The 27,781-nt window shown below is 39.0% G+C and overlaps 1 protein-coding gene across 1 annotated transcript; it reads right to left on the bottom strand.

The window, feature by feature from the left end:
* Positions 1-479: 479 nt before the first annotated feature.
* creb3l2 (cAMP responsive element binding protein 3-like 2) lies at positions 480-27,770 on the bottom strand. The gene is made up of 12 exons (XM_079656039.1): positions 26,431-27,770; positions 9,333-9,579; positions 8,411-8,625; positions 8,246-8,324; positions 7,412-7,614; positions 6,817-6,963; positions 6,343-6,401; positions 6,133-6,201; positions 4,482-4,581; positions 4,005-4,134; positions 2,683-2,917; positions 480-2,283 (listed from the first exon to the last, which is right to left on the bottom strand). The coding sequence occupies exons 1-12, from the start codon at positions 26,527-26,529 to the stop codon at positions 2,220-2,222; spliced, it is 1,647 nt and encodes a 548-aa protein (XP_079512165.1). The 5' UTR covers positions 26,530-27,770; the 3' UTR covers positions 480-2,219.
* Positions 27,771-27,781: the final 11 nt, after the last annotated feature.

The raw sequence follows: 27,781 nt of genomic DNA, 5'->3' as shown, positions 1-27,781 counted from the left end.
CTGAAAGTGAGCTGATCAGATGCTGGCCACTTTGATGTCATAATGTTTTTTTGCCTTGTGTAACCATTAGCCAATCACCATCCAAGGTAACCCCCCACCCCCTTATCACCTGAATCTCCTCCTAGAGCACCATTGTGTTCTTTTTAACCAAATATCTCTCAGAGGGGCATGGTGAGGGGCTCCTTATTTTCATCTTAAGTAACAGACAGAGAATCAGCACTTTTGAAACAGGGCTGAAACAGAGGGGATTATGGGATGCTACAATGATCTGTTTGGTGTTTGGAGCCAAACACTTCAGAGACATGTATTGTATATATCTGAGACCTATAATATAGTAATGAAAAAGAGTATAATAGGGGACCTTTAAGATATCATGGTACTTTTACATTATTTCTATACTTCAATACCATTTTGTTTGTCTTTCTTTGTCTCTAATCTCAGTAATTTATCATAAAAAGACCACACACACAATCACAATGTGGTTTTGCAAAATATACTTTTACTAAGGAAAAATACTATATTCATTTGAAAGCAATAAGACAAGAGCTTTACACAGAAGCAACATGGAATTCAAATCTAATTTTGGAAAAATCCCTCTCCACTTGCAGCTAGTTTCAGTCTAAACTAGAAGAGAATTTCCATTGAAATGTTCAAAATAAAGTCCAAGTTTTGGCCTAACAACATAAACATTTAAGGATAAATCTTTGACAATCTAGCCACTGATTGATCTACAAAACTTAAAAAATGGTTATAGAAATAGTGTGTTCTAGTCCCTTAATTGAACTGGTATATTTGTCTTTACAGTTGATTTCATCTTCAGTTTGTTATATACAATTTCTTATGTTTCTTCTTGTTATACTTTCAAAACTGGATAAAGAGTTTTTAACAAATGGGATGTTTGTATTTACAACTTGGATACACAGAAAGTGGAATGGGTTTAACACACATCAGAAAACATGTTTAAATAAAGAGGAGAAATGTAAAACCCGACTTGCGATAAACTTGAAATGAACAAATAAGACTTTTAAAGCCATGATCTGTAACAAACAAAGTGAACCAGAAACAGAAGTCAGGACAAAGCTATGTTCATCATTTATCACCATCGCATCCAAAAGACTCAGGATCAATTACGGATTGGTTTATAAACTCCACATCCCAGACAGTTTTAGACTTGCTTATTTATTAACAACTTATATTTACAAAAATAGATACTTTTTTTTCACTTCTGGGTAGAAAGTTTTTTTTGGCAAATGCTGAGAGATCAGAGCAGATAAATAGCTGACGGTGAAAGTGTTTAAGGCAAAAAGATCACAGGAAATAAGGCCAAAGAAAGTTCATTCTGTGGTTCCAGCACACATTTCTTTAAAAGTTGGACATCAGGCGAAATACACTTAATAATCTCTAACTCTGCGAAAAAAGCACAAGAATATTTCGTCAAATGTCAAACAATTCCTTAGATTGTGGGATGCTCAACAGATAATTTGAGCTTTTTATTGAACTTGATTTGAAATCTGCAGTCAGTATTCACAATATCAAACAACAGACTTGAGCTGCAGATTCATATAAGGTTTTAAAAAATAAAAACGTTTTAAAATGAGTGCAGGAACCCGTGTTAAGCCTTGGATGTTTGAAATGTAAAGTCAGCTGAAGAAAATATATAACAATATATAAAAGAGTACAATAAAATACAAATAAAAAAACACAATATGAACGTAAACAAAAGTATCAAAAGGGGGCTCACTGGAATGGAATAAAAACATTTAAAAGAACTACAAAGAGCAATAACTTTATGAAAAACCAAAAAAAGGTTTCTATAAATACAAAGGTTCTCTCCCTCAGTGTCCTGTAAAAAGCCTCACATGTCATATTTAAAATACTTTCCACTGGAATTCACTATTTCTATTTGAATGTCAATGAAGACAACTGATGATTGACTCACGTAAAAATTATTCAGTGCATTTTTACTTCAGAAATTAAAGCAACCAGTGCCTCCTTATTATTATTATTATTATCATTATTATTATTATTATTATACAATTATTAATTAATAATATTACAGTGTGTCTGATTAAGCAGAGATGGAACAGTCAGCAGTGGAACTACTGTATGAGGTTTGCTCCAGGACACTGAACCAGGTCTAGAAGGGGGTGGGGGTCAAAGGTCATCATGAGGGTCAGGGGGGGTAATGGTGGGATAATGTGGGGGTGTTGACATGAATCTCATGAGGTCTCGTTGACCGTCCGATCCAACTCTATCACTTTACTGCTGCTGCTCTCCAAAGACCTGAAAACACATAACATTGGATTTTAATTACAAATTAAATACTTTATTTAAATTGATATCACATTTAGGGATCCTTCACCTATTATAATGTCCAATTGCAGTACTTTTTAAGCTTTTCCAGTGTGTATTTCTGGGCTTTTCCTGCACCTTACAGCCATTTTTTTCAATATTTTAAAGAAAATACAAATGTAGTGCGGTGAAGAGTCCATTATAAAACCTTATATATAATACAATTAACTGGCTTCTAATCTTTCTGGGTCATTTTTTAATTAAGAAATATTTATACATATATACATATACATAGTTCCGCTTTCCTAAACCCAGCTAATGTTGCTATCACTGCTAATGCTAATGTCTTATTCTTCTGTTATATTCTAAGTATCTGCACAGTCTGTTTACCTGTGCAGGTCCAGCAGCACGTTTTTAGACGTCTGCGTTTCATTGCTATTATTTCTGAGTGGTACGAGTGTTTCCACCATGATGGGCTCCTCCACCACTTTCTGTTGCTCCGAGCGACGCCACGCTGCCATGACAACAGCCGGCGCCTCCTCCCATTGGTTGGGATATTCCCCACCGAGACCGAGGAGATGCGGCTGCTCGTCCTCGAAGGTGGACAACAGATTCCTTGACTTCACTTTAAATAAAAGAAGAATGAAAAAAGACATTTTAATTTACCTTTCTGTTATATCTCTGCATTTAACAAAAGACAAACTTTTAACATATACAAGCAAAGTTCAAGATGTATTTGTGTAGGTATATACTGTCTATATTGAATAATGCCTTTTCGTAAGAGATATAAAAAGTACATAACAACTACAAAGAGACACAAAACAACACTAAAAGAGGTTAAACAATTTTAACATCTCTTAATCTCTACCCTCTGAGGTATTGGTGTCTTTTGGATGTCAGTTTGAAGGGGCCCACTGTCTCATAACCCTAACCCTATTTACACACCCACTGTCAGCAGCTGTGCATGGAGCTAAACACACAGACACACTTGTCATGTTATTGCCTGCATGGCGGCAGGATGGGGCAGGAAACTGGATTTGATTGTTAAGAAAATTATATCTATTACAAAAGTGTGTGTGTGTGTGTGTGTGTGTGTGTGTGTGTGTGTGTGTGTGTGTGTGTGTGTGTGTGTGTGTGTGTGTGTGTGTGTGTGTGTGTGTGTGTGTGTGTGGGAGGCAGCAGAGAGGATGTAGGGAAAGGTCAGCTCTTCTCATCAGTGGCTATTATTGCAGCGCTGTAGGTGGAATCTGATTATTGCCGATGTTATAATGGTCCTCTACAGTTTTATAGTTTTGGAAGTAATGACTCGTTTCAATAGAAGCACCAGGAGAGGTCAGTTTAGACGAGAGAGACGCATTATTTTAGCCCGCTAGGTATTTGGATTTGGAGGAGAATTGTTAGTTTAATTACATGTTTTGACTGTCTTACACCATAGGAATACTTTATGAAAAAGGGGTTTGGTTCCCCTTTAATTGTGATCACTTGTTAATATTGAGATCTTCTTCAAATTAAAAGGACATGTTATCTTTAATTTGTCTCGTATGTTCTCAAGAGGAGGCTGTTCAGACATTCCCATGTGCTCCTTCAACCTGCAATAATTTATCTTAATAAATCATGATTATTTTGAAATGTTTCGGGTTGCACTGCTGTCTTTAACTAGCCAAATATTCACCGTTGAACAGTTTGTTGGGTGTATGTGTGAGTTTAAATACCTGTGGTTGTGTAAGACTCTTTGACATCCAGCTGTTTGGAGGCAAGGCCAATTTCAGTGATGGTGGAGCAGGGAGACATACTGCTGGGGTAAAAACTCCCCAAAAACAGAGAGAAACACAAAACAACCACCTGCAGAGGGAGAGGGGGGAGAGAGAGAAGGGGGGAGTAAATAAACTATGAAGCAACGCTAAGCTGCTAATGAATGATGGAAGCAGATGTTCCCAATTCAATATTTTGAATCGATGTTTCACCACCACAACCTCCTAATAGCATGCACACACACACACACACACACACACACACACACACACACACACACACACACACACACACACACACACACACACACACACACACACACACACACACACACACACACACACACACACACACACACACACACACACACACACACACACACACACACACACACACACACACACACACACACACACACACACACACACACACACTACCATCAGGCATGATGATGTCTGGGTGCCGGCCATCCTGCAGGATTTAGGGACTTTTCCGGTGACCACCGCCTGCAGAGACTGCAGCTGCTGCAACAGAGACCTGCGGAGAGACACACACAGGTTAGGCACACACACACGCACACACACCACATACATGTAACAGACACAGGTTAAGGACACACACATCTGATGAACTACAAGCATGAGGGAGAGCACAAAGAAAACAATGAACGCAGATGTAACTTACTTATTTGTAAATGCAATGAAGTATTTTAACTTGAAACACAGATTTTGACACTACTATTGACACTTTTGACTCGTGTAAAATTACTTCCGTTAGTACTTCCCTAACACTGATAATAAAAAGGATTGTATAGGGTTGTAGTTCATTGTTATTCTATGATTATTGTTAAGTTCCTTTCCTTTCCTTTTGTGATTCTGTATTATTATTGAGTCCCCTGTACATGACTTTGTTCAAATCTTACCCTAAGAATTGTAATATATCACTGTTTTTAACGTTTTCAATCCTGTTTATAATCAAGTTTGTAGTTATTTCGCCATAAGATGTTGATCTTTGACTATAAAAAGGTTGGAATTGGATAAATCACAGGATGGCTCTTTTTTTTACAACCTATGCCTTCTGCACTCTCGCTTCAAGTAACCTTGTTTTTTTTAATTGTTTTGACTGTATATAACAATATTGAATTAGCTGAAAAATAAAGCAATGCGTGTCAGCAAGAACAAATATGTTCATGGTTCATGTCTTTATGCAGCATAATTCAAAGGACTTGTTCTGTTGCTTCATTAAAGACATCTAAACAAAACACACACACACACACACACACGGTTCATTTAACTTTCAAACAGCAATGATAAACCACTGAGTGGAAAACAAAAACAAGACCTGATACAGCTGTGCATCACACACACACACACACACACACACACACACACACACACACACACACACACACACACACACACACACACACACACACACACACACACACACACACACACACACACACACACACACACACACACACACACACACACACACACACACACACACACACACACACACACACACACACACACACACACACACACACACACACACACACACACACACACAGCATCCATGCATAACGAGAGCATCAACACGGTCTCTAAATTGTAGCAGCTTGAGCTTTTTACATTAAAATAGCCTCATGATTATGCATGGCTGAACAATTGCCAACAGGGAGCTTTTGATTCAATAATAACATTCAGTAAATGTATCCCGACACATTATTCCTCTCTAATTCAATTATTACAGTACCTGTAGACTATTTTCAAAATGAGTAAATATTATCTCCACCACTGAATTGTGGTGATATTGACAATGTTTGAATTTTTAACTAGTAATGTACTGAACTGCTCAGAGACTGATTTATAACATATTAGTGGGGAAATAAAGATGCTCTAGCTATTAAACAGTGTTTCTGACTTTTGCAGTGTTACCTGAAACCGAGCTCCTTTCATTGAATAGGCTGAGTTTCGTTTCTAAAAACATCTTTCTTGGCATGCACTGAATCTAAAGGCAATCCCACGTGCAGTAGTGTGTGTATTAATACAGTATGTGTGTATAATTATTGGCTGTTGCTCTTACTTGTTGGTACACTCCAGGTTTTCCACTTTTCTGCGCAGCTCGTGGTTTTCGTTGGAGCATGTCTCCACCCTGAGGACAGAAACAGTACTGCAGGTCAGTCACTGCACTTCAATGCACATTATTTATTTTCGTTTAGTTGATATTGGATTTAACCTCAATCTCTTTTTATTTCCCCGTCCCTCTGCTATAATGAAGAAGAGGAGAACTTACTTCTTCTCCAGAGCGTCCATGTACTCTTTCTTCTTCCTGCGACTCTCCTGAGCAGAAATCTAAGACAAAGATAAATATACTCAGAGGAAGAAAGCACATTTATGTTGTTTTACAGAAACAAATATTCAGTTTAATATTAAAGGCATACAGGTAAACAGGTGCATACAGAAGAGGAGAGTTTGTGAACAATACTTTTCATGCCATCAAATTATATTTTAATCTATGCTTTATATTGAAAGCGCAATATCTTTCCTCATTTTTTGGTGGATTTGCTATAAAAAAGTACATATATTGTTGCATGAACCAACAGTTCTTCTTGTCTCTTATTATTATCAGATAATAAACTTAATCAAACAACATATTTGTGCATCTGATACAAATCTTTCACCATATCGTCTTGGTTGCAACAGCCTTAATGGATTGCTAAAAAGTCATATGGATGGTGATATACTGTCTGGATGAATCAGTCTGTACCTTATTTTTGATCTTCCTGCGGATCTTCTTCAGGGCCTTCTCCTCAGCCTTGGTGAGGGGCAGCTTGTTGGGGACGGGGTACCCTTCAGCCACCAGCGTACGGCGCTCCTCCTCCGTCAGCATCAACGGGCCGGACCCCTGCAGCTTCTACAATCAAACAAACATTATATTTAATCACAAGGATCCAAAAGACGTTTGTTGAAGCCAGGTTTTAAACGGGCATTTGCAAAAGTACCTTTACTCTATATAAAAGGATACAATATAAAACAAAATTAAAAGATCTTCTCAAGAAAAGCTAAAATGGTGGAAAATGTCTTTGGTATTTAGATAGTTCTGGATCATGGAGGAAGAACAGGAGAACATGTGTGACAATGTAAACTGATGGCAATATTTTATACGGTAAATTGTGACTTTGTTTAGAACACTTCTCACCCCAAAGGCCCTTTCTCTTGATGATTACTAGAATAAATTGCGATTTAGTTGGAACAAGGTTGTCTACTCTTTCCAACAGGAACATATATGTGTGATCAAATGTAGATTGCTGTGAGTGAATGGTAGATGAAGTAGGAACCTAACTAACTAAGATGGTGCTTACATGAGCAGCGGTGAGCAGAGGGGAGTTGGAGAGGGAGGAGGTAGCGCGGGGAGACACCTTCGGGCTGGCCTGGGATGGGGGGGGACTGGAGGGGGAGGAGGGGCAGGAGAGGCCGGGCGGGGCGTGGACGGGACTCTGACTCCCCTCAGAGTCACTGCCGTGGGAACTGGGAGGAGTCGGAGGCATCTGCAGCACCTCCAGACCTGAGACCGGAGGAAGCATTTGAAAGATTAAAACTAGAAGTATTTAAGGATAATATATAAAGGTATTGATGAGTTAAGCTGTTCTCAAAGGACCGCTGAAGTTCATATTTCTAATTTATTCTCAGCCTGTGTCTTTGATAACTTAAGTTCCAGCGTTTTAGGAGTTGTTAAATGGGAGCCAAATTATTCACTATGTCTGTTCCTCTGAAAAGACAACCAAACTTTTCAACTTTTACAACTGGTTGTTTTCTGATTACTTAACACTGAGACATCCAAAGACTAAAATAAATAATCCTTTTAATCCCCCAGATTGAAAAAGGTATAATTGTTAAAAAGTGTCTTTAAACTGTATATAAATAAAATTTCTGACTGCTTTCGGCAGATAACCAATAAACTAACGTATGGTTTTCATTTGGGATAATGCAAGTACATTGCTCTACATAATATAAGATATTCTTTGTAGTTTTAATACATTTAAATGCATTAATTATGCTTGTAAGACCTTTAAAGTGATATTTATGATACTTGACTATGCAAAGGACATCATGATGTAACAACAAAGCTCCAGCAGGGGTCCTTGTTGCGTTAGATAACTGACAAACAGTGAGAGGAAAAAAGGACAGATTCAGACCTTTGGGTGAAAGATTGAGAAACTGGTCGACTTCATGAGGCTCCAGTTTAATCTGCGGGATGATGTTCTCCTCTTTAACCTGTAGATAGACAACAGTATTAAACGACATTCAAATGATCATCAAAAACATCAGTTTTCATCCCTATCGTCCTGTGTCCTCCTCACCTTGAAGGCTTTGCCCTGGCTGCTGTTGACTCTGGGCTGAGCTGGGGGGGAGGGGGGGACAGCAGGGGCCACAGCGGGGCTTTCAGGAGCCCGGGGCCCCTCACCTGGGACCAGAGAGAGGGAGAGGGTGGGGAGCAGGGAGGGGGTCTCACACAGGAGGCTGTCGATGGAGTCCTCCTGCTCCATGGGCCAATCAGCTGACTCTCCATCAGACTCTGAGGAGCAAGAGGAGACATGTCAGGGTTTCTGGGAGGTCAATTCTGCTCAAATGCATCTTTTTATCATTTATTTTATAATGTTAAAGGAAATCTTGTTATCACTTTTTATGTAGTTTGTAAATCACTGCAAGAAGAACACATCAGATTTGCAGGTATAATACATTTTTAACTCATGACTGCTTTTAACTGAAATTGCGCTTTTAATTAGCATTTTAGCAGGAACGATTAGGAAGCACAGAAGAAAGAAAGTCATTCTCAGAAGGAATGAAGGAAATGAAAGCACAAAGGAAGTATATATACATATATATATATCCTTTATTTAACCAGGTAAAAAACAAATGAACACAAAACAAGACAGGCAGACGAATACAGCGGTCTTAAAACACAAATAAAATCTCACTTTAACCAGTCAATATGCAAATAAAATAAACTATTATGAAACATTGAAAACTGGCACAAGTTTAAAACCACTTCAATGATGGGATATAAGAGCAATCACATCGACCAATGGTTTCTTGTTCTCTGTCCTTTAAGATGGACTTGAATGGTAAGAGGGAGAGAAAGGGGGAGAAAATGAAGAAAGGAAGGAATACATAAAGGAAAGGAAAGAAGTAAGGAAGATAATGAGGGATTACTACCGGAGTTATTAATGAAGTTATTGGTGTATACTATAAGGGTCCTTTTATTTTGAAGGCTTTATGTACCTGCGTCGCTGCCTTGCTCTCCGGTCAGGTGCGACAGCGGGGACTGAGGCCTGCTGTCTCCGCAGAGCGAGTAGCTGTGCTCCGCTGTGATGTGGGGGGGGAGGGGGGAGGAGGGGGAAAGGTCGCTGCCATCCTCCCCCTCCATGGCCTCCACGCCTCCGCCTCTCACCCCCGAGAGAAAGGGGTCGCTGAGTAGCTGACCCAGCAGAGCATCCTGGGAGAGATCGTCCAGGAGCTCGGAGAAGTGCTAAAGAGAGGAAGAGAAAATGTATTTAATGACAATTCAAAGTAGAGACAGATAATTATATAAAGATAGAGGGTAGGACAGCCTGCCTGTAATTACAGACTGTTTATTGCCCCCTCTCCTTGAAGTTTTCCCTGCCATCCCCCCCAGGGAACACTGAAGCAGATAATTAAAGACTTTTATAATAGTCTTTCACTGTTTCTCTTTCTCTCAGTGTGGGCACATTTACAAATCACATGGAGAAGTTGTCCCTGCAGCATCATTTTGTAGAACATCTAAGAATAGAATAACTCAGTCTATTATTAGAATTAAATGTTTTTAAAAAAAACAGCCCAGGGACATTTTTTGACTGAGAATTGAATATGAAACACTGTGCATAAAAGGAAAACATTTAAAACATAATAATGAAGATATCCAACACTACCAACATGAGCAAATTCCATTAAATAGACATAGTAACATTGTCTTTCCTACTTTTACCTTCACTTCTTATGTTGGTTTACATTTTGAAGTCTTTTTTTGAATTGATGTTTTAATTCGCAAAATCCCCCTGGATAAATCAAGTATACAGATTCTGATTTCCCTGTATCTCTCACATGTTTAACACACATGAAGAAGTGAGCACCCCGCCCTCCTCCTCCTAATCTTCTCCCCCCCCCCCCCCTTCGCCCTCCTCCTCCACATTCCTGCTGTCTATCTCTTTCTGTCATCTCTCATCAGGTCGAGCGTGCAGATGTTGTGTCCTCCTCCTCTTCAGGTGTTGTGAGGGAGGTTAACAAAGAGCCCTGCAGGTGAGGTGTTGATAACATACTGACACACATCACCTGTGTTAAAATGTCAAAGGAAATGTATGAAGCACCTAAAAAGGTTTGTCTTTTTTGAAGCTAAATTGTTTTGCCACACTACAGAGGCTTCTGATTTCTGTTAACCAGGCAGCAAATCCTAAATAAATTATATGTTATAGGAAAACAAATCTGCCAATAAACTGTGATTTCAGGTATTTTCACAATATATTAATTTTTTTATTGTTGTTTGCAAAAGTCCCTTGTTCCGTTTCACCAATATTGCAAAACCTTATAATATTTTCAACAATTCAACAATGATATGAAACAGAGAAAAACTAAACAATCATAACCTAGGAGGAATCAAAGAATGGTTAGCTTTTACCCTAAAAAAACGAATAGTACACCTTGTGCTGGTATTAAGAAAAGTACACTTCATTCCAAGGAAAGTTAGCTTTTAATTGCAGAGAGTGAACTAATCTCATCCCATGTATTTGTTGCTAAGTGACTAAATCTAATACAACTAATCCACATTATTCAATGCAATAGTCTGTCCTCGCTCGAACTCATAGCCCACTTCAGAACATAAAAATACTTCTGATGTAATTCTGTTGCCGGTTAGGATACCCTGAAAACGTCCAATCAAATATTAGCCAGTCTGTGCTCAGCCAATGAAAAGAGTATAAACTATTTTAATAAAAAACACATGAAACTGTGACGTTATGAACTGTTGCCTGAGGAGAGCTAAGCAAATGGAAGCACGTTTTCGAGTCAGAGGAAGAAAAGAGAATTCCTTTTTTTAAGTTGTAAAGGCCAAAGGAAAAGTGTACAGAGTGCAAGAAGGAAGGAAAAGAGAAGGAAAGGGGCAAAAGAAAATGAGTGAAAGGAGAGAAAGCAAAGAAAGGACAGAAAAGAGGGGAGGAAAGGAAAAGTCGGACTCATGGAAAGAAGAAAGGAAAGGACAAAAAAGGAAATGGAAGGAAAAAGTGTAAAGTAGGAGGGAAAGGAAAGAAGGGAAGGAAAAGATACTTAAGGAGAAGAAAAGGCGAAAAGGAAGGAATAGAGCAGGTAAGGTAGGAGGGGTTAGGACATGAGAGTAAAGGAATAGAAGGAAGTAAGGTCAGGAATGAGGAAAAGGAAACGAGGGAAAGGAAAAAATTAAAAGGAGAGAAGGAAAGGAAAGCGAAAGAGGTTAGGAAGGGAAAAGGGCTGGAAATCTACAGTCACATCTACATTTCAGACAGAGGCACGAAACACCAGAGAGAAGATGGACGACAAAAAACATCCGAGCGTATAAAGTGAGAGTGAAATGAAGACGGAGGAAACAGAAGCAGGGTGGATGACCGATCGCCAAAGCATGTGGCCTCAATTACACACACACACACACACACTCTTGCAACCATATGCTCCCCTATAAGGCTGTGTGTGTGTGTGTGTGTGTGTGTGTGTGTGTGTGTGTGTGTGTGTGTGTGTGTGTGTGTGTGTGTGTGTGTGTGTGTGTGTGTGTGTGTGTGTGTGTGTGTGTGTGTGTGTGTGTGTGTGTGTAAACACTGGTAGCATACCGTGAACCTACTGCAAGAAGGGGAAGTCAAATATTTACAAATTAATCCACTGAATGGGTTCATTTCCATCGACCAAGATACTATGTGAGGCTGCTTCAACTGACGACATATTTTAGGGTTTGCTGGTTGTACATCTTTTTCTTAGATTTTCAAATCAGTCCTAAGAAGGAGCAAGGAAAATCAGATTGATTTTTTATCAGTCAAAAATAGTAAAAAAAACATCATGGGCGTGAACAAAAAAATGGAGTCGTTTTTAGGGTGGAGTAATTACATACAGAACCCATCTTTAAAAATAAACAAAGCCATATTTTGTGGGTTTAAATGACCTTTGACATCGCCCTCAGAAGTTGCAACAGAAACCCACGGAGGGAAATTAAACTGTTTAAAAACCCTCAACCCTCAAACGCCCTTCTGTCGCAGTTGGTCTAAACAAAATGTGCTTTTTTTCTAAATCCATCACAAAAAAACATCCATAAATCTGCTTGGGAATCCTAGAAAAAGACATGTTTATACAAAACACAAAGTATTCATTTGAAATAATCCAGTAAAAGGTGTCTGTAGATCAATGGGTGCATTGAAGAAAAGAGCTTCTAATAGCTAATTGGGCATACTTTAAATGGGGATAATTCGCCAAAATGACAAACACCGGCTTCACTGGGGCTTCAGTTGCAGCCCAGAATGTTAGACTTTCCCTCAGAAAGGGATAAAGCCTGATGTTGTTTAAAAAGAGGAAATGGGAGAGGTCGAAGGAAAGGCGCTTCTAGTGAGGATTTGTGTACGCTCCCTGTCATCTCAGCGGTGGGAGTGTGTGGTTAAAACGTGATGCAGGCCAGTGTAGCGCATCACACACAACAGAACGCTCTTTGTCTCTTTATCCCGACACAGAGGTGGTATTTGAGGTGCACTGTAACTCGACACACTCCAGCTGGGAAACCCAACCTGAAGTCTGAATGAGAGAAACTGGGAGTTCAAACTGGAAGTAGGGCAATAATCTGTAACTGAAGACGCGGAGGGGATAACAAAGAGGCCTTTCTCATATTTTCCTGAATAACCTCGCTGAATGTGCAGATTGTAATCTTTTAATTAAGCTGCAATCGAAGACGGTAGACGCTGGAGGGAATGCTGATTATCTCTAGAGTTATACGGGGGAATCAGTGTTTTTGTGAAGAAATCCTGTGTCATCCTAAGAGAGACAATCCTTTCAGAAACTTTTTTATTAGGCCTGATCTTGATTTTAAATCAGAGACATTGGGACGAAGGGCGAGAACTGGGTCAGAGATGGGCAGATGAGTTTGAGCAGAACAATTATCTAAGAGTAGTACAATTACAAACTAAATGTACTGTAAAAACAAGAAAACTAAACTGTTGTATCCGCTCTAAATGTAATGACTTCTTCCTTGGACCATGCTACACCTTCTCCACTTACTTTCTTTAAAAAGGGGCAGGTAATGTTTCTGTATTCCTGCCAAAAGACAGACATCCTTCTTTCTGGGGGTAATTATCACAGCAGAGTGAAGAGTGAAGCTTCACAATAAAAGCCGCACAGCTGTGTTGGTCACTAGTTAGCAGTTAAATGAATGGTTTAGGAGAAGGTAAAGAAGGGAAGGAATGTCCTCAGGTTTCTAATTCCTCCAGGTTTAAACTTCGGGGGGAGGAGGAAGAGGAAAGACTGACACCTTCCTCCCCTAAAAAGCAGATGTGAAAGGGTCTCAGGAAACTCTGATACAAACACACACACAGACCCACAAAGGACAAGGGTCATCTCCCTCGAGTGTGTGTATTAGTGTGTGTGTACCTTGGACTCATCTGTGTGTACTTTGGCGGATGATACGACTCCACAAATACACTAAGAAAAAAGGCACACACAAACGTCATGTCAGAATACACTGAATGACTCACTTGTTTGATTTGGATCGAGGCTCTTATCTATCACACATTACAAACACGTGTCCCATTATAATCATATTAAAGTCTAAAGAGATAACTTACAATCTCACAACCAGTCATAAAAACTGTACTGCAAGAACTGTGTATCGACTTCCCAAGCAGTGTTGTGCATTTATTAAATAAAGAAATTGATTAGAAATTGATTTTATTTCAACATAAATAAACGTCCATAAATCCACTTTGAAATATCTGCCGAACTTGCTCGTGTAACATCACATTTCTTTTATGTTTTCTTCAGTATCAAAGAAATCTGGTGATAATTATGTATCCATGATGCATTGCAAATGCAGGAGGAGGCAATAACTCATTCGACAATACGTTTGATTCTGTTTAGGCCAAAATCTCATAAATATAGGCAACAAAAGCTAATTTCTTCTTTAAGTTTTGTGTCGAATTACTTTTAAAGTTGAAATGTCAGTAAAGTTGTTTGAAACTGCCTTGTTAATGAATTTTCACTGTTTAAATACAACACTTAATTTATCTAGGAAGTCTCACTGAGATTGAAAACGAGTGTCCTAGGTAATACAAATAATTTAGTTGCATTCAGGCTTGATATAATATCTCTAAAGCATGCACTGAGAAGATGCATAATACATATTTTTTGGGAGAACCAACAAGAAGGAAGTGAAAAATGTAAAATGTTTGTGTCAGTTTTTTTTTTAAAGTACAGTTCCAGGGAAGAAACAATCACTCAGCTGTATGGTATTTGGCAAATAGAGGAAATACTTCTTGGAGCTCAGTTTCCCAGCCTGTCTCAGAAAAATGCAGTTTCTCTGTCTTCTTCACAACATTCTCGCCCTCTGGTGAAATTTCCCAAAACACTTTAAGATAAAAAGGGCAAGCCATTTGAATATCTGAACCTCCGCTGCACTAGTTCTGCAGCTGTGAGCCACAGTTTGTGAGAATCTGCAGGAATGCTAACAATGTGCTGCTTAAACACTGAGCTGAAGTGTAGAAACTGTATCTGCACAATCATTCAATATTTTCAATTCTGCACAAGAACTTTAAGTTTAAAAAGGCAAAAAGAACAAGGTGAAGAAACATCATATTGTTTTTCATCAGACTAGGACTTTTGTTAAGTTCACAAGCTCAGTTGTGCTGTAAGCTGAAAGCTAACATTAGCGGGTTAGCGTAGCAAGCCGAAGTTTACCTTACTAGCATCCCACACAAACAAAGTACATCCGAGGCTAAAGGAAATCCAATAAAAAGAGCTTTTTGAAGCGGTTGTATTTCAAGACCAAAGCCATGCAGGTTATAGTTACAGTTATAAAGTGTGTTCGACTTTCAAAGAAGAAATAACAACTCTTAAATCTGCATATTTCTTTGACTATCGTGAAAGTTTACATTTTGCATAAGCCAAAAATAATCATAATGACACCCTGTACAAAAACAGAAATGTGGTAGACATAGACATACAGTCATGTCCAATGTGTAAGACTAAAATATTTAAGTGTATCCGCCCTGTGTTTCCAAAAAGGTCTTTCTTGGCATGCTTGACCCTCATACAATTTTTTCTGAAAATCAGGCCAGTTTTTTCCAATCAAGCTGCAAACAGACCGAACTGAGCTAAATAAAGGACTTCAAATGGCTTTTCAGTCTGAATGTCAGGCATGAAAACGATTCAGATGTAATCTGTTAGGACCATGATTGGCCTTCTAAGAGCATGAAAAACAGCTGTTCAGTGATCATTCAATAATAATAGTATGGTACACATGATGAAACATAAGCCAAAATAAATCTCTTTAAAGCACTAAGTCCATCATATGTGTACGTTAGATAACCCTGGCTGTAAACAGGACTGTATTGAAGTCTTATCATTGGTTGTAACAGCGCTGAGGCTCGAGGCTGTTGTATTGATATTGTGTGTGTCAGCAAGACGAATCACAGGCCTTCAAGCGGCTATCTTTGGCCTTATCGGAGGGGGGGATGGGGCGGTTGGTTTGGACTCGGTGCAGCTTGATGTGTGAAAGCATCATTTCCAACACAGTGCTTACAGTCTCCACAAGCAGACACCAGCATCTGTGTCATTACATCACTCCCTCCGTAATGTCTGCAGAGTGACCTAGCTCCACAGAAATGCATGAGACTCCAGCATTTCCTCATGAGGATAAAAGTACAACACACACTCCGTGGCCCAGATTCTAGACATGATCCTAAGACTCGGAAAATAAACAAGGCATTATATCCGTAATGTTCATGTTTATTCTCTACAACTATAAAGGAGATTGTTTCTTGTACGATTGCGAAGTGCCATCAAAATTACGTTTTTTAACATAGTTATCGATTGTATAGTTGTAAAAGGTTATCAAGGGACCTTTGCAAAATCCTTCGAAGATGTTACACGTTTCTGCACAAAACTACCACTTCTAAAAACGAAGCAACTGTCCCGATTTATTCAGATAAATCCTTAAATTACTAAGATTTAAGCTCCTAAATATACAAAAATGACAACATCAGTCTTGATACTGTTATCTGACTTCTTTCTTTAGACGGGGTTGTTTTGGGGGTGGGGATGGTTATCGGATGTAAACAACAGGATGAGAGAATAAATGGAGGCGTGACGTCCAGCCGGGCCACTTGTGTTTACTTTCCACCCACTCAGGAATACACAATCACACAGCTCTGAAGAGTGACAGAAATCACAGCAGATCCATTACAAACCCTGATATCCATTTCCTGTGTCACACTTTGGCCTCTCCCTCTCTTTCAGTCTCATAAATGTTTTCAAACTTGATTAAAAGAAGCCAAGGAGCACGACAGGAAGTGTGTTCAAATTAGGAAATGTCAGAATGGAGACAGAGAGACATAGTGTGGAAAACATCCCGGGTTAAAGGTCAAATCTATGAGTCAGACGTTATCTCTGTGTGTGTGTGTATAGTTCTGCAGATGAACAGAAGGGGATAATGAAGAATAAACCCAGACAATGACAAATGGAAAAACGTCTCATTTTCGCCGCCTGTAGGCCCCCCCCCTTCTTATAAAATCCCCCCCACCATCTTTCTCCTTATGCGCCACACACACACACACACACACACACACACACACACACACACACACACACACACACACACACACACACACACACACACACACACACACACACACACACACACACACACACACACACACACACACACACACACACACACACACACACACACACACACACACACACACACACACACACACACACACACACACACACACACACACACACACACACCAGTAACACAAACTTTCCAGTCCTGCTCTGTCATACTGACCGATCCCAGAGTACCACCCCCACTCTTCACACACATCCAAACACACACTGACCCTCCAGATGTTGCATAATGACTTCATCAGGGCTGGCTGGAAAAACTCTGTATTTGAATCCGTCTCAATGCTCTTTGCCAATAAATCCCATCGAAAGACAAAAACACAACTGATCTTGCTAACAAATATCTGTCTGTGTTGCCTTTTTATTCACAACTATGACAAAATGTGGATAAAAATGCACTTTTGTGTTTTGTTTGAAAACTGTTTTAGGGAATTATCCTAGGTAACCTTTAAAACAACGTAAACAATATATTCTCCTTCTTGATTATAAAGACATAGTGTTGCACTAAGCCCTAAAAAAAACACAAATTGTTTTCTCCACACTTGGTGACTTTCAGACAGAACAGTTTCCCTCTGCTTCCAGTCGTTATGCTAAGCTAAGCTAGCCTGCTGTACCATGTGGTTTATATTAACTATACACAAAGGTTGTATCCTCTAATCTACCTTTCTTTCAAGAGAGAAAAAACATGTGTCCAAAATCTTGATTTAATTCTTTAATCATACCTTTAATTATCTTCCGTTTAAATGTAGTATAAATGTAGTATTATAAGATGTATAACACGTTGTTGGTTTCATGTGATTTGCTGACAATAAGAATAACATGAAGTAACTCCTGAATTCAACTTCAATTTGATGGTGATAGAAGTTTTGAAATGGGACATTGTGGTCATTTTCTAGAATGATTAAAGCTTCTAAACACAGAAGGGTTACCTTTATTATAATAAGCGGATACGAATTTGCTCAATCAAAGTTTTGGGCCAACCTAAGACATCTTGTCCTCAGACACAGCTGAGACTGTTTGCATCAAAAACAAGCACAGCTGTCTCATCCTAAGTGAGTGTGCTTGCTATAAACTGGTCACACACACACACACACACACACACACACACACACACACACACACACACACACACACACACACACACACACACACACACACACACACACACACACACACACACACACACACACACACACACACACACACACACACACACACACACACACACACACACACACACACACACACACACACACACACACACACACACCTTTTTTCCACCCCTACACTGTAACACTGACCGGTCATCAAGTACCATTAAACGAACACACACACACACATCCAGCCGTGACTCAAGTAGTAGACTTTTTTAACTCTTCCAGCTCTCCCTTTGTGTTTTATTTTAATCATATTCCTCCAACACAAGCTGCTCCTTCTCGCTTTTTCATGTCCATCAACTTTAAATCCCTCATCACTCAGAAATGATCTTCTGTAAATCACATATTTGATATCTTTAAGAGATCAAATCTTCTCTTGAGTGCTTTCAATGTGTTAATCCGGTTGTTTGCTGCAGGATTTCCCCCTAAAACTTGTATTGTCAAGCTCACTAAAGTCCTTATTTTATGATGGCCTCCTGCAGGATTCTGGGTAAAAACTGGGTCAATGCAAATCTTGTTACATACCCCATAGGGATCGTTTTAATCCCTGGAAAAGAGCAAACACTGTGGGGAACTTGTTAAGGCGCGCCTCTCATCTTAATTCCTCCGTTTAAGCCGAGCTCTCTGAAGCGGATACTTGCCATGGCATGCTTGAATGTCAAGAAACACACACACTCACACATATATGTTAGTGTTTGCGTGTGATTTGCCGTTAGTTTGGTGAGATAGCTGAAAGAAATCACCCAGACAACCGATTTCCTCTCTCCCAAATCATATCATTTGCCAAAAATGTACATACGACAAAAACACTACCCAGGCCTTAGCACCTTTTAAAACGCTTATATTCAAAGTAAAATAAAAAGGATTTCATTGATCACAATCTTAATTTGTGCAGAATTCTCCAAAATCCACTTTATTTTCTGACAAAAAAGTAGGAAAGCATCAAACTCCAAATTCAAGTGCAAAAACCACATTAGGACTATGCTGCTAAATTGAGTATTGAGTAAGAAATGTGGTCTTCTTACTATTGTATGCAACACTTCGAAATTGACTGATTAGTTGGGAGAAGAAGAAAAAACAAAGAAATAGAAAAATAAATGTCCAAAGACAAATATAAGGAGAACATTAAGACTTAAAGAGTCAAAAAGACACAAAGGGACAGTTAGAGAGCAAAAGAACGACGAGTTATCATTCACAAAGAAAGAAGAGAAGGAGGTTAAATGGCAGACCAAAGAATGGGAGCAGTGGGGAACTTTGTGGCATTTTGGACATGAGTCGACTCGTCTCGACTCTCACCCCGGAGGACAGACGGGTGAGGAGAGAGAGGGAAAGGGGGGAGAAAGGTTAACTAGACAGGAGAGGTTTCTGTCCTAAACTAGCAATAATTGTACACGTTGAGACAGTATATGAGCTGCAACATCCGCAAAGAAAAACATCAAAGTGTGCACCTTACTGTTTAATAAGCAGGCTTTAAACACTTTGATGTTTTAAACTGCTAACAAGCCCCAAAAGCAATGATTCTGCAACTTTAAAGTCATGGATGTTTCTGTTTCTTGCCCCAAAACTATGAAATAGAACTCAAAATAAGAGATGGAATAAGTTAGCTGCATTTTCATTGAGCTGCAACTAAACTGCTTCCAGGCTGATTTGAGGGCAGGGAGTATATCTCCTTACTCACAGGGATATTAAGCCCACACCCAGCTAACCTCAAACACAAGCTCACACACATCCATTTAAAACCTTTTATGGAGCCTGAAGCTAAACCAGAGGGGGCAGACGGGGGGAGTCAGAATCAAGAGAGAGAGACAGACAGGGGAGGTACATTTAGCTGTGGCTCCTGCGGATTTTCCATAATGATCCCTCACACACTGATTACTACCTTCGCTTTGCTCTCAAACGGTCGCCGGCCTGCAGCACAAAACTTGAGGCCACTTTCAAAGTCAGCAGAAAAGTTGCATCAGTTCGGAGACAAACGTGTCCTTCATGAGTCCATGTGCACACCATGTGTAAATCTACGGTGCCAAAAGAGTTCAACAATGCAAGATGGCTCCGATTAAAGCATCGTGAAGTGAATAAAGGCAATCAGACACAGATATTTGCTACATTTGCCAACATTTCTATGTGTAGAAGAAACTCAGAAGAAGCCTTAAGACCCTAATGGTGCATTTCCACTGCAGAGCCTTGCACGGCTTAGTACGGTATAGTTAGGCCTTGGTAGGCCAGGCTCACTTTATGCTGCGTTTCCATTACAGTTTAGGAACTGGGGCAGTAACTATAGTAACGCAGTGTAGGCGGAGCCGTGACGTCATCTTCAATGCGAAACACAAAACCAACATCAGCCGTTAGCTCTCAGAGCTCACAGCTCCTCATATCTGTTCAGAAACTAGACAAAACATTACATTGCATTTAGCGGACGCTTTTATCCAAAGCGACTTACAATAAGTGTGTTCGACCAACAAAATACAAACTTGAAGAAAACAGAATCATATAAGTACATCAGGTTTCATAGAGCTAAAACATTTCAAGTGCTACTCAACTGACTTTAGATAAACAAAAGTCATGGCGAATACAGTCGCTGGTTTATTTATGTCTGTATAGGCCGTTGTTGTGAGTGTGGACGGTCGGAGCATATACTGCGTTAGCTTAGCCGATCTCCATTCAGAAAACACGCATTTTAAAAAGGTTTTTCACCTGCCGTCTCTCTGCAGACTTGTCAAAGCATTAATTCATGGTTTTTACTAACCGGTATCAGTATGTTGTTATTTCGGCATCATTTTTGAAACGTGTATTACAATTAAATCACGGTAAAATATGTTCATTTTGTTGTAGTTGCCAGCGATTCTCTCACTAGTTTAGCATACTCAGCCCGGTTGTTGGCCCGGAAAGAACCTCGATTTTGGAGAGCCAGAAAACTGTGAAAAAGTACCCGCTAGCCGGAACTACGCCTAGTGGAAACGCAACCAAAAACGGGCCGGACACGGCACGCTTAAACCGCGCTGTAGTGGAAATGCGCCATAAGACACCAATATATGTGAAAACGTGTACGTAAAAGTATATTTTGTGTAACACATACCATTTAATGAGTTTTAGTTAGTTCCGCAATAAATAATAAGTGTTTTTCAAGAAAGACATAAATTGGAAGCAAACCTGGATGGACCAGCTTAATATTTTTGCAAAAAAACGTTGCTATTTTTACAACAAATTATATTGTAGGGCTACTCATTCTTATAATTACGACACAACACAAAAGCAGACAGTGCGAGACTCGCCTAATTAAAAACCAAACTGAATAACTGAGTTTGCTACTAGTTCAAAAATAAATGTGTGGTTCCACTTTCCAAAAATGACTAACCATATTATCGTAGCTTGAGTATGCTAACGTCAGCATGCTAACATTTGCTAATAAGCACTTTGTTTGAACTAGGCAGCAGAAATATAAAATATCTCATTTAATATTGAACGTTGACTGTCTCACACAGCCACAGATTAGTCAACCGACCTGAAGATCCGGCACCACGCCTGCAGTGGAAACAGTGTGTGTGTGTGTGCTGCATTATAATACACAGGTGTGTCCCTCTACCTGCCTTAAAGGTTGAGAGGTTGTACGAGTTGCAATATAGAAAACTGGCATTCAAACCGGAATGTAACTAATTACTCAGTACTTTTACTGAAGTAAAGGAACTGAATATATAACACTGGTACAGACAACAGAGACACTTGACCTCTGATGGTCAATAAAACGTGACTACATGTGAAATTATCATCAAAATCAATCATTTATTCATTATCTGTATACAAGCTATGGCCGGTGTGTGTGTGTGTGTGTGTCTGTCTGTCTGTCTGTCTGTCTGTCTGTCTGTCTGTCTGTCTGTCTGTCTGTCTGTCTGTCTGTCTGTCTGTGTGTGTGTGTGTGTGATAGAGGGACAGAGTGAGGCCACCGGAGAGCAGGATGCCCTGCCCCGACGGAGAACAGGCTTTGCAGTGTGGATCCAGATGTTTACCTTTGACTCCATGAGTGTGTGTGTGTGTGTGTGCGTGCGTGCGTGCGTGCGTGTGTGTGTGTGTTTGTGTGCTCTTGTTGAATGAAATAAGTGTGTGTATTCAGATCCTCTACTTGAGTCAACGTTCTAATACCACATTCAAAATGTTAAGTTTGGGTAAAAACTACTTCTGGGTGGTTTGATCTCAAGGAATGCTTTATATAAGATCATCATATTTTTGTATATTTGTCACACATGGGACATTTTTCCAATAACTATGGACATTTCTAACCTTTAAGTAATTCTCTGATATTCTTCTGACTTTATTCACACTTTTATTATGCTTCCTACTGCTGGAATGTTTAAAGTTGTGCTCATTTGAACTCCTTTATATGATGTTTTCTAGTTCTGTAGCAATGCATTATTTCTATATGATCATCTTATGTCTGTTGTTTCACTATCCTGTGAGAACAATGTTAATCTAAAATGTCCCCAGGTTTCTCAGACAAACAGCCCTGTTATCAACTTTGTGACAATGCATTATCCAGCTGATGCAGATTAAGTGGATGAACTACTGTACTCTGAAAAGTAAGTGAAGCTGTGGAGTAAAGATGTGTACTGGTGTAAAGTCCAAGTACCTCAAAATGGTACATAAGTGCAGTACCTGAGCTGTCAAAGCCATAATGTATATTAATAACAGTGCTGCACTACAGCTGGAGTTTTATTCAAAGAAACAGGTGAGTCTTTATGCAGGTATGCTGAGTGTTATATAACCCTGGAGCATGTGCAGAGCAAACATCTGCATGTGTCTTCCTCTCTCCACGAGTACACCATGTGCTGAGCAACATGCCAATTTTCCTTTTTTGAAAGGCACAAGTATGTGCATGAAGTAGCATTTATGTTTAAAGCCACTCCGTTTATTCCTGAATGGGAATCCAAGTGTCCTGAAACAAATGCCAAGATTTAAGAACAAGCATTTACCTCCCAGCTGTGCCTTAATGCATCACAAATAATTAAACAATTATTGTTTTCAGGATTGAATCATCAATACTTCAAAGTATTTAGAAAGCATAACAGCAAGACGAAACCATGAACTGAAACAAAACTGACTAGCAGGGTCTCTAAGGTGTAATAATTATGAACATGCAGAATTTTAATTCCAAAAGAAATAGTTTTCTAGATATAGACTAATCATTTTGTCTATAAGAACATCAGACATTTTTTTAAATATCCTCTTTTGTCAGTCCAAAAATCATTTCAATTTCTTTTTTGATCAACTCATCAATGATTAGCGACATCATTTCAATCATAAATCATTCTCTGATTACAAAATATAAAAAATGATTGAAGCAGAACATGAAGGATCTTTACTCTTATCTGGATTTGTTTCTGAAAGAATAACTGTAGTCATTTTTGATTAAGTGATTGATTTCACCTCAAGTTGCCCTCTCTAAAAATGGATCTTCGTCACGTCACAGAAACACGTAAGACATGTCCATTATTAAGTCAGTTTGACGTCAAAAAGGATTGTTGAGCTGTAGAAGAATGGAGATGAAAGACGAAGATCCACCCCCACACTGAGCGTGTGTTATTATAAGAAACCTGAAGAACTTGATAACCCTATTTCACCAGATTAAAGACACAGATAAGGTGGACTCTATTTGTGGTGCTAACTTGTGTAATGTTAAACTTCAAAAATGTGTACTGTTGTGGATACTTTTATATACCCAATTGACTAAATCTATTATGTGATTAAATTATTTGCTGTTGACGTGACATAAGGAATGTGAGAGATCCAACACTCCCATAATCCAACTTGTATTGAACACTCCCAAGCTGGTAAATCAGCATGTGTACATATTAGAGTTTAAAATGTAACCACAAGTTATTCTGACTTTAGTAGAAGTACTAATTTTGTAGAATGGATTGACTTGTAAAAGCAAGAAATAGAAGCTCAAAGTGCCTTAAAATTAAAAAATAAAACCATTAAGATTTAAAGACATTCATAAACAGTCATTAAAGAGCCAAGAAAAAAACAATTAAAACAAGCAGAAATGGAACGAGACAGGTATACAACACAACAGTAAAAAGTTGAGTATAGTTTAAGAAATTGATAGTTATTTCATTTTGAGTATTACTATTAGTGTTTTTTATTTAATAAAGGATCTTCAAACTACTCCTAACTAACTAGGAACTCAAATAAAGTAAAGTAGAGATGGGAAAAGCAGAAGTTTGATTCCCACACATGCTGCCCACAGAAGGGGAGGCTTTACGTTTTTGTGAGGAATCTCAGGTCAACAAACCCCCGGAGAGAGAAAGTGAGAGTGACCCAACAAAGAGCCTCACATTCAAACACTGCGGTCTTCATGCAGCCCCCCCCCCTCCCACACACACATACAGTTCATGCCTCTCCTATATGTATATAGAATATTCTCCTCACTCAACAAGAGCATCTTAGTCCTGCTGCTCCACACAACCTGGTCTTTGTGTGCTGCAGGTAAAAATATTTATATTCATATGTTCGCTCTGACGATCAGAACACATGGAATGTGCCTCTGTTAGTTGGTGCATACATAAACATTGTTAAAAGTAAGAATAATATTGAAATAAAAGGTTAAAATCCAAGCGGCACAGCTCAATATCAATATCCTCCTAATATAGGTCAAGATGCAAAAAACCCTGCATTTCCCATAATGCAACTTTCGTTTCAAAACAGACGACTTTCAGAAAGTGGAAATACCATAGTCTATCGATACACTACACGTAAATGATACTGAGGTAAAGGAACAGAAGAAAATGTACTCAAAGTATCAAAAGTATGCGTTACGCAGAATGGCACATTTAACCGTTTTTGTATTCTATGTAGAATATTATACGATTTATTTTTTAATCACAAACCATTACTTGTCAGAGCTTTTCCTGTTGGGGATTGTTATTTTGGGGCCATTTTTTTAAACTTTTGTATTAGTTGTATTGTACTTCAGTGTAGCATACATGATATTAATGTAAAGCAGTTAAAAAATACAATATGCCTATCTGAAATGCAGTGGAGTTGAAGTGTCAAGTTATAAAGTGCAGTACTTGAGGTTCAGATGCTGCTCTTTAAAATGAACTTGTGTTTGTTTTTTTGCCATTATCCTCTCCATCACATCATTCACTTTTGGACAGCAAACAAACATAATAATCCTGTTACAGAAAATAGCAGCATGATCAACTCTGATAGGAATCAGACAGGAATTGTAGCCTCGAGACATTTAAAAGGACGTACATTCACAGCTTTTACCTCACAAGTCTTTACCTGTCTGCAAGTTTTCCTAGAAGAGTGTGTGGGTGTGGGTGTGGGTGTGGGTGTGTGTGTGTGTGTGTGTAGTTTAGACCTCTGTGGTGTCTGATTCCTGATATGCAAGCCAGCTGGATCTTATCCCCAATAAACCCAGATGCACCCTTCCTTTTCTCTACACGCACCCACACACACACACACACACACACACACACACACACACACACACACACACACACACACAGTCTATGCCTCACTCTCTCCGTCTCACTCACTCTCCTCTCGGCCCACAGAGACATATGGTTCCAGTAACTATGCATAATGGAAACATTTTATAAACCTTTATTGAATCCTGATTGGATGTATCCGGTATATCTAAACCCATTATTAAAATCTTTGTTTTATTTAGCATGTGCAAAAATGCAAACAATTCTCAAATCAGGCTTCTAAAATGTGAGTTTGTGCTACTTTTCTCTGTTCTATATTATCTAAAAGTGAATTTAAAATAGATATGTTTGAGTTTTGGACATGTTCGATAAACAAAACAAACAGTATTTTACTATAGTTAGTGATAATCCTGGAATAAATTGAACTCAGGTGGGTTTTCCCATTATTTAAATACTCTATAGATTTACATTTCTCTAATGTCGATATGTAAATGTTTATAGTTTATGTTATTTGCTGTTTTCGGTTACCAAAATTGCATTAAAAAAAAGAAAAGAAGTTTGCATCCTGGACCTCAAGGCTCACATTTTGAAGGGAGAGCCGGGCACCCCAGACAGAGACAGACACACACACACACACACACACACACACACACACACACACACACACACACACACACACACACACACACACACACACACACACACACACACACACACACACACACACACACACACACACACACACACACACACACACACACACACACACACACACACACACACACACACACACACACACACACAAAGAAAAAACCCATTTCCCTCCCACCTCGTCTCAATCAAAGTGAGATAAAGGTGATTATTTCTCCGATCACTCACATTGGTGTAGAGCCCACAGTCGATCTCCCCGGCCTCCGACAGCTCGCTCAGGTTCCGGTCCCAGTGCAGGAACGGCTCACTACTATCCAGGATCTCCATGTTTCCTCCACACACACTCCCTCTGCACTTCTGCGGGGTTTGTTGGTGTTTTTGCAGGTGAAAAAGCAGTGAAAACAGCAGCGGGGCTTAGTTGCAAATGTAGTCAAGTCGAAAGCTCCAACTCCGCCAAAGAAAAAAGGTCCCGACAACTTGTGAAATAAATGAATTAGAAACACTTCTCGTTGGGTTAAACTTTGGGGTAAATGTGTGAGAACGTTACAGCAGTCAGACAGAAGTGTTGTTGTTTATCATCCCCTCTCTTTCTGCAGCCCCTCTACTTTTCTCTTTTCCTCCTCTTCACAACCCAGACACACAGGAATGTGGATGGGCGGAGTCACACAGAAACGGAGAAATAAAATGAGAATAGCACAAAACATTCAAGGAATCAGTAAAACTGAGAGCGTATTTTAATGTAAATGCAATTTAATACATCGTTGATTAAACGAAGAGAACAAATATATATATATATATATATATAGTCCATGGTAAAATGTGAAGTGACTCAATTGTTCCAGCTGTTTATGGCACTTGCATCAAATAGCTAAAATAACGAACTAGGCCTATCATTTCCGGTAATGGATTTCAAAATAAAACAATCACTATTCATATTTAGTAAATTGAAGTTCGATGCAATATAAAGTTTTGATAACAGTAGAAAATAATACAATTTAAAATTATAAAGAAAGAAACTGTGTATATATTGGTTATATAATTTTACTTTCACCCTAAATCCTGTAATTTACAAGTTTTGTGCTTTTATTTTTAAATGCACTCAACCTATTCCGGTCTCACGCAGCTTTTTAAAAACTGGTTTCTAAACAACTCATGGTCCCGCCCATATCAAGCTTCCTGACCAATCAGATCATTTTTACAGCCTTCCTGGCCTTTAACTGACAAGTAGCGCAGCTAATCAGTAAAGACTTTGAGAAAACCTGCAACCAATCGTTTTTAGCCAAGAATACCTTTAGCTTCAAACCGCCCCCAGTCAGGGAGCCAGCTAGCGTCCACTAGAGAAATATGGTTAAATGTTCTTATATATTTGAATATGTACTTGTTTGTATACGTTATTTCAACTTTAATTATTCTATTATTGATTTTTTTGATAAAGTTTGTTTAGAATGGTTATGTTTTACTTGTCCACCTCTATAAAGCGCATTAAAAGTGAATTTATGAGCAGTTATTAACACAGTGAGCTTAAATCATGAGTGAAAATGAACAAAATGTTAAGACAAAAATATTTTAGAAAAAAAAG

This window comes from Notothenia rossii (genome assembly GCF_949606895.1).
Source record: "Notothenia rossii genome assembly, chromosome: 10".
In the NCBI taxonomy this organism is placed as follows: domain Eukaryota; kingdom Metazoa; phylum Chordata; class Actinopteri; order Perciformes; family Nototheniidae; genus Notothenia; species Notothenia rossii.
This window is presented reverse-complemented; position numbering and strand designations above follow the sequence as displayed.